The following is an 8,748-nucleotide window of genomic DNA, read 5'->3' on the forward strand; positions in this document are numbered from 1 at the left end:
ACACACACACACACACACACACACACACACACACACACACACACATTCTCGTATATTAGGGATAGAACGGTTCACAAAATCCACGGTTCGGTTTGGTATATATACTCTTAGATAAATCAAATACCATCCCATGAGAATGTGCTTACTGTACAGAACACGACATACACACGTACGTGGCATGCAGTGCAGGAGTGAACATTGTAGGATAAAGTAATCATTGCTAAACACAGACGTGGGAAATCATCAGTGCGTTAGTCCGTCTGTATTTTAGGCCCGTCCAGGCGGTCTGAGTCAGCCAAACGCCGTCGAAAACAGACTTACCGGTACCACGTCACATGCATGTGGTGCACATCTGATGCGCAACAAAATAAAGATAAAATCAAACAGTGTTCAATACCTTTCAGTTCCATAGACCGCAATGACATGTCCCATAATGTTTTTATTTCACCGCTCACCACACCGTGTGTCTTTGTGTGTGTGTGTGTGTGGGTGTGTGTGTGTGTGTGTGTGTGTGTGGGTGGGGGCGGTGGGTAATTTTATTGTATTTTCTTTATTTGGCTGCATGTCTGCTTGTGCAGAGCCTGCGTGTGATGTGAAAATTATGTTCTCGGCACGGATTGGCTGTTGGGATGGACTGGGCCCATGTGGTTCGGCTTGAAATGCGCATCATCAAATCATTGCGCATTGTTGTTTTTCAGAGAATGAGCAGAATGGGTGTTGCGATAACATAGAGCTCTGGCAAACATGTCTGCAAAGTAGCGCGGGCTTGGAGGAAAATAACAATAAAAACAAACCAAAGAATTTCACGTGCTACGTCATGCAGCAAAGGCTTGATGACGCTATGAAAGTGACAGGAATCCAAGTAATGTTGGTAGATTTGATGCAGCTCTTGTTATTGGTCCAGTTTCGTTGATATTGGACCCACGAACATGACGTCATTCCCTCCACTCGCAATACCGGTGTGATAGATAGACTGTTCATCCCTACTTTCAAATTATTACTTTAACAACATTCCTCGAAAATCACAATGCACATACGCGTATGTACAGTGTGTGTGTGTGTGTGTGTGTGTGTGTGTGTGTGTGTGTGTGTGTGTGTTTTATCTTTTTTGAAGTGTTTTGAAGTGTTCACCATGTGCTAAACTGGTCGTGAAGTGAATGGAGTTGAGTTCAACCACACAGCGCTTGTACATAGAAATTTTTGCAGAGAAAAACGTGACGAATCATATGCATAAGACACGTCTGTTGGGTCACCCGCATCTCCGGACACCACAACCTGCTTTTCCATCTGCTTGTATCAAATGTAAAAGCCAGCGAGTGTATATTCAAATGCCAGTGTGTATATATTCACACACAAATGATAGTAAGTGCAAATGTTTTTTCGTGTCAGAAATTACCTGCAATTCAAGCTTTGCACCAGAGGCGTTCAAGTCCAAGCCTCTGGCCAAGCTTCAGTATGTAGCTGACGTTGTGTATGGCTGAGTGTTCTGGGTGGGGGAAGAAAGGCCATATGGGGTGTTAGTTCGACTGTGATATATCCACCGGATATTCAATGCTAAAGCCTACATTTCTCCGCCTTAACGTCTTGTTTCTTGCGGTCAAGCGAGGTTATCTTACCCTGGTGGTTTTGATCTTGTTGCCTGCATAGCACATCCAGCCCGAGTTGTCAGGGAGCGTCTTGCATTCTTCTCCCTCCAGGCAAGGCTCCATCTCACACCACCACTTTCCAATTACAATGGACGCTGCGTGCAGTAAAGACAAGCGAGACAGTAATGTAGGTGTCCAACAAACTGCAAATCCAGCCAGGCATTTTAAAACCAAAGCCCAAAGTGGGCAATAAGTAACCAAGCTTGGCATCTTTCTTGTACTGTACTTTTTAAAACTTTTTTTTTTTCTACGTAATTTTATATTCTTTCTTGATTCGATGCAGCTTTGGTGAAAGTGATGCTTTTCACGGATTGAGTGGCAGGTGTGAGTATAATGTGGCCCACGTTTGTGCCGATGGAGAAGAAAATTGCCTTAAATACAGGGCAAATAGACACTAATGGGTCATAATGTGCTATGGCGAGTCTGTCAAAGCTGAGATTGACACACTTCTGATTGCTGCAGCCAATTGCAGGAATATTTGCAAAAGGGAGTCAGGATGAAAGCTGCAGGTGAGAGGTTTCACAGTCAACAGTGTGCCCTTTTTGTGTGTGGATCGCGCAGCAGACATTTGACAAAGCATGTTGCCATTGTATGTATGTATGTATGTATGTTCAATGTTTGTTACTTGGGCTTGCTTTTCTACTCTTGCTCATGCTGCGCCACACATACAGTGGCATCGTGGATCGAACTGTCTGCTGTCATAAGTGACATAATCCCAGGGCAAATTCTCTCTGGCACGAGGCATTTCCTAAGTGACAGATGCTTTTGCTCCCCTGTCGGAAAAAATACGTATATTTTTTTTATTGGCCGCCGATTAAAGGGTTGAACCGACAAGCTGACTTAACCACTCCACAGTGACGTTGTTTGCCCTGAAGCTGACTCATTGCGATTCAGATAATCGGGTTCTTTCAATTTTAAGGAGGAGTTTAGACTGACCTGTCTGCTGGAGTCGGCAGACTATAACGCTCTGTCCGGCCAACACGGCAACACAAGTCATCATGCATCTGCCTGGGTCTGATAGTATGAAAATAAGATGTTTTGGGATGACAATTGAAGGGATTCAAGGTTCAAGATATTTGTCATGGGTTGAGTGAAGAATTCTGGCTGTGACACTTCTGTAGCATCTGGCAGATGGGAGAAATTTGAAAAGTTGTATGTTGTGAATGTGTGCCGTCTCCGATCGGGTTGTGTGTCCTCTTTGAGGCACAGTGGTCAAATGTGTGGTGTAGTGGTGAGAAGGTCTACCCCACACTGGAGAGGTTTCTGGTCCCTTGACACGAGGTGATAAGAGTTAGTCAGTAGGCCATTAGCCTGGGACCCGGTCGCTATTCTGATCGCCACGAGTCTTAAAATATTCATACCAGAGGCATAAAGGGAAGCTTCATCTTTGCCGCCAAAATGTTACTGCACGGACAACTGCGTGCTTACAAGAATTGTATCTATAAACTGGAATGCATGGTTTAAGATGAGACATTGTTGGCAAACGCCAAAAACATGTGACATTTCTCCTGTTTCACTCTTTCTATTTCACTTCGGCTTTTATTCTATTTGAGGATACATTTGCTCATGGTTCCATTTTTAGTCCAATATTTTAACACGCCTCTTGGATCCATACAGCTGTATACACCAAAGGCAGTATTGTTAAGCAAGTGCCACTTTGAGGGTTATAAAGCGATGCAATGTTGCGATGCTGGTAGTGTGTTGTAATAAACGGCATCTATAACGTGAGCAAACAGTGACATTCTTAGCCATTTAACATCAAATTGTGATTATACCAATGCCATTTCACGTTGCACCACTACCCTTGTTCCTCGCCACAGTTCTCAAGGTTCCAATGCTGTAAATCTTTTAAGACTTGGTCACCGTAAGAGTCGAAGCTGTTGAGGCTAACTGCTGCTCAATTAGGCTGCAATTATACGTCCACAGCCAGTTTACGTTTGTACTCTCGGCCTCGTACGGATATATGATGACTGTGACGCTTTGTTGGGCAGACATTTTGCAGTTCCACAAGCATTGAGGTCGGGCGACGGCAGGAGCCCGGCTATTTCTTCCTCATGCGACACAAGACCGTTCGGTTTGTTGAAAACAAACATGCTCGCTCTCCAATGACATCAACTACTAGTAGCGTACTGGCGAGGTGTATTTTTAAAGGGCAAGTGAACCCCCAAATTTTCTTCAATCATATGTTCCATGCTCCTTCACTAGTGTAAACACGGCATTCTGATTCATATTGGAATATGAGTTCAGCAGCAAAATCCACCAGTTTTTGTCCATCTCAGGGAGCGGCCATTTTGCCACTTGCTGTCGAGTGAATATGACCCCACAGTTGCTCACGGCTCAGGTAACGACCAAACATGGCTCAGCTTCAGAAAATGGGTGATTTGACTGGTGAAGGCACATAGAACATGTGACTGAGAAGAAAATATTTGGGGTGACTTCCCCGTTCATCATTTATTTTTGTTTATTTCTATGCCAATTTGTTGAATGTGCAAAACTGGTCCTTGGTGCAAAAAAGGTTGGGAAAACTGTCATTCAAACTCGACATCAATTTCATGTATTCTTTCCCGTCAGACTAATAAATACGTAGAGAGAACAAGATTGGTGCTCAGCAGGCCTACAGTCCAGTCCTCTGCCACGGTAACATTTAAAACACGGTGTGCTGAATGTATGTGTTTTGCAGGATAGTTTTTGTTTTCAAAATGTGGAGTGCCATTGTTATTGTTTTATTGTTAGTTAGCAGAAAACTTGCTAGTTCATTGAAGAGGCAGTAAAATATCCTCGAATATAATACTGTCAAATACTGTGGAATACTGTAGATGTCAGGCTCTTTCATGACCCTAACGAGGACACATTTGGAAATTGTCATTCAGAAAGGCTCAAGCTGAGGTTCCAACTTCGAACCCTGGCCTGTAAAGCGGACGTGCTACCCGCATACCCTATTGTGCTGGTCAGAGACCGCTTCTCTTCATTGCAAAATGGGTATGCAAGAAAAAGTTAAAAATAAAGTCATGACCAAAAGGAAATTCTTGCCCATTTATCCTATTTCAATTCACGTGATTTTAAAAGAAACACTGAATTAGTCATCAAAGCATTGCTAAAACAATGACATGGGCCAGCCCCAGTAGTTCAAGACATGCTGTAACAGAGTCATACTCACCATCAACACATGAAGGTCTGTTCCTGGTGGTTCCGGCCACCTTCCCCGGCAAGCAAGAACACTTGACTGTTTGTGAGCGCTCCTCAATGCGATTCTTATTACAGCAGCGGTGAGCAGCAACTACTTCACACGTGCCCCCCTCTGATAAGGGAAAAAAAAAAAAACAACTTACAGTACATTAAATTGGCATCTCAGGGGGTGAACTCAAGCAACATTCTGCTTCCCGAGAACTTCTTGCTTTGGGTTTGCTTTTGGTTCAGCCATTGAACCATATTTGTCCTTTTATTTGCATGATTTAGGTGAAATGCTGGCGCACACAATATTCATCCATAAATTCTCTTCACATTCATCGTTGAGATGGACTGCGTAATGTCCTGTAACAAGAATACGACAAAATATCACTGTAAACATGAATAACGAGTGCGTGCCGTACACTCTTTGAGGAGTCAAAGCCTGTGCAGCTTATTGATGTAGAAGAGTGATGATGAAGAGACGTGTGTGCGTGCGTACAGAAAAAAAAGTCCTATTAGTAGGAGAAGAGGTCTGCTTCAGGGTCATCATGAATATGGACATAGGCCCCGCTGTGCAATTATCACCGAGCTACGAGCTGCACCCCAAAGGATGGGAAGCTCGGACCGAACCACCTTGACCGCCGGGCCTCGCCCACCCGCTGTGTTCAGACTCTCCACTCCTGAGAGTTGCAAAAGGACCATGTGACAATTACAGCCGCCAGTGTGACATGAGATCAAGGGGGCTGTGAGGAGAAAGGGCTGAGGGGGCCCAAAGGTGGAGCAGCTACTCTATATTGGCACGAAAGTGATAGTTGACAAGGAGCTGCCGCCTTGGCAAATGGGCTCCAGTTTGCGTGATTCCCCTTGCTGTATTTGAACATTTCCTTTTGAAACTTTTTTCAAATGCAGAAGATTTTCCGAGAAGCAGCGAAAACCTTGGTCAGTCCTAATCTTATGTATTCATTCTGCCGGGTTGCTTCCTTCATCTATTCCCTGCAGTGCTGATCCTATTCAGGGTCACATGAACGTTGCTGTCTCTCCCACTTGATTCAGCCTGTCCTTGAACTCATCACTTATCACAGGGCAGACACATCCAGTGTATACATGCGCATCTTACCGTCCATTTGGAGGTAGTTTTACAATGACGGAGACAGGTCTTTTCCAAAAACTGCAAGATCAAACCCCAATTCCACGCGCTGTACTTTGTGTGAAATGTAAATCGAAACAAATACTTTCAAATCCTTTTCGGCCTACATTCAATAGGGATGAAACAGTAACGGTTTTGTGACATTGCAATATAAAAAAAATGTTAAAAGCAGCAAATCTCTGTCCAAAAACACACCCTTTGTCTGCTTCAGCCTAAAACAGCATTGGGAACTACATAAACAATGATCCGTTGCGCCACTGCCCCAATAGAACCCACATGACAATAAAATGATAAGACAAGAAAAACCTTTAATGTCTCACAGTGGAGAAATCCGCAATTTACAGCAGCAAAGTTTGGAGGGAAGAAAGTAGAACAAGTAGAAAACAAGTATTTGCATGCACAAAATAAAATTTAAACAAAAAATCAACTGTACAAAGTACAGAATGCAATATAAAAAATACAAAATATAAGATATAAGCATATATGCAATTGTGTATATGCTGCAAAAGGTGGCTGTGCTATTTACAATGGGTGAGTGGGCGAGAGTCCAGGTTTTCAGGTGCATTTATTCAGTAGCCTGACAGCAGTCGGCAGGAACGAGCGGCGGTACCTCTTCTTCTTGCAGCATAGGTGTATCAGTCTCTAGCTGAAGGAGCTGCCCAGTGCTGTCAGGGCGGCCTAGAGGGGCTGGGAGGGTCTGTCCATCATAGCTTCTAGCTTGGCTAGCATCCTCCTGTTGCCCACCTCCTCCAGAGTGTCCAGAGAGCAGCCCAGGACAGCTCCTGAGCAGTCGGTCCAGGCTCTCTCTGTCCAGGGCTGAGATGCTGCCTGGCCAGCAGACTAAGCCATAATGGATGGCTGAAGCCACCACAGAGTCATAGAAGGTCTTAAGGAGTGACCCCTGAACTCCAAAAGACCTCAGTTTTCTGAGTAGGAAGAGCCGGCTCTGCCCCTTCCTGATCGGAGCGTCCGTGTTGGTAGACCAGTCTAGTTTATTGTTGAAAAGAACACCCAGGTACTTGTAGTAAGTCACCCTCTCGATGTCCGTACCCTGGATGTTCATCGGTGCAGGTGGGGACTGTTTCCTGCAGAAATCCGCAACCAACTCCTTAGTTTTCCCGGGACTGATCTGGAGGTGATTCTGCAGGCACCAGTCCACAAAGTCCTCCGTCAGTCCCCTGTACTCCCGATCATCTCTTTTTGTAATGAGGCCGACGATCGCGGAGTCGTCAGAGAACTTTTGAAGGTGGCAGGTTGGAGTGATGTAGCTGAAGTCCGAGGTGTAGAGAGTGAACAGGAATGGAGCCAGGACAGTCCGCTGCGGCTGGCCAAGCTTATTTCTTTGTCACTGCTGTTATTATGTACGTCTGACGCTAATCAGTGCATCCATCAAAACTGCATCACTGCTCAGCATTAGGCTTTGATATAGAAATATTTCCAAAAGGCTTACAAAGTAAATCAATAAATGAATGAAGTGGGGGGCTAATGTGCACTTGATCCAAATGCGCGCAAACTCACTAGACACACCTGTGACTTGAACAAAAGAAAAAGTCTAGCCCAAAAATCATCTGAGCAGTTATACTGGTTGGTAGCTGAAATATAATTTCCATTGCAAATCCATCCATTATCTGATCCACCTCTCCTCAGGAGGGCCTATCCCAGCCATCTTGGGGCCGTAGGCGGGGTACACCCTCAAGTAGTTGCCAGCCAATTGAAGTCATTGCAATGTTTTCAATGATATTCGCTGTGTCATTCCATAACTTTAATTGAAGAGAAGTTAGAAGCAAAACCAAACTCCCTCTTCCTGTAGTCTTTGGTTCCTCACTGATATTTTATATTAGCAATATGACAAGAATATTAGTCCAAGCCCCAAAAACCCACATCAGCCAAAAAGCGGCTTGAATTCAAGCAGCAAATAGTTCTGTGTTGACATAATTGTACCATCATGGGGATTAGTCAACACAGCCCCACTTGACCTGCAGGAGGGAAGTAGATCACTCGACTTTCATGCACTTGATTCACTCGACCCTCACACTTATCAGCCCATTTGGATAAGCTTTCACGTGGCTATGCGAGGGACTTGCAGTGTTCTTCTTGACTTGCCATTTCTCGACGATATGCTTGGCATTGCTATATGGGAAGCAACCAGTAAAAGGACACTTTCAGTTCATATTCTACCAAAAGTGAGACGCTTACGCAGGTGTTAGTGAACCGACTCCAAACATGATACACGTTAACAGATGCCGGTTGACACCCGGACACATTTTGCTTTTCCGAAAAAGCAACGAAACAACCAAGAGAGAATGAATTTACATGCTCACATTTACTCTCCGCATTTGGGAAGAAGATGCCACTGGGCTGAATTCTTGGAGCTGGTCTGGAAGAATGTTTCTTTCTGGTTGTCTGATGCATTCAATAAAAGGGCAACGTTAATGGTGATGTGCCAGAGGAAGCACTGGGGCATCATTTGAAAACAACAGCCCACAGGGGTTTGTTCTTCTGAATGCATTGCCGTAATTGCAGAAGACAGCCCCAGATTCCGTCTTTGATCTATTAAAAAACACGCAGCTCAACAGAATTTACTTGCATTGCTTGTTGGTAGCAAACAGAGCAGAGATAACTCTATATTTGGAAATCATCACCTCTGAAGAGTGAATATATTAAAATCAAACTAACGCACTCCCGAGCAGGTACATCAACTCCTTTTCAACTAAAATGACTTGATGTTGTTCTGCCATTGAGTCGCTAGCGGATGTTTGTCGTAAATGTTTCGCAGGAAGGTGGGGT

General features: G+C 44.3%; 1 protein-coding gene across 3 annotated transcripts in view; it reads right to left on the reverse strand.

Moving 5' to 3' along the window:
- Positions 1-8,748, reverse strand: part of LOC109513028 (protein FAM19A1-like) — a 40,223-nt gene that overhangs the window by 9,990 nt on the left and 21,485 nt on the right. For all 3 annotated transcript variants that reach the window (XM_019865228.1, XM_019865227.1, XM_019865229.1), the window contains exons 3-5: positions 4,804-4,944; positions 1,617-1,741; positions 1,397-1,486 (exon numbers count right to left, since the gene is read on the reverse strand). In XM_019865228.1, coding sequence (XP_019720787.1) covers positions 1,451-1,486; positions 1,617-1,741; positions 4,804-4,944 — 302 coding nt within the window. In that variant the 3' untranslated portion in view covers positions 1,397-1,450. The remainder of the gene's footprint in view (positions 1-1,396; positions 1,487-1,616; positions 1,742-4,803; positions 4,945-8,748) is intronic.

The sequence above is a fragment of the Hippocampus comes genome, unplaced genomic scaffold (assembly GCF_001891065.2).
Source record: "Hippocampus comes isolate QL1 unplaced genomic scaffold, H_comes_QL1_v1.1 scaffold124, whole genome shotgun sequence".
NCBI lineage: Eukaryota > Metazoa > Chordata > Actinopteri > Syngnathiformes > Syngnathidae > Hippocampus > Hippocampus comes.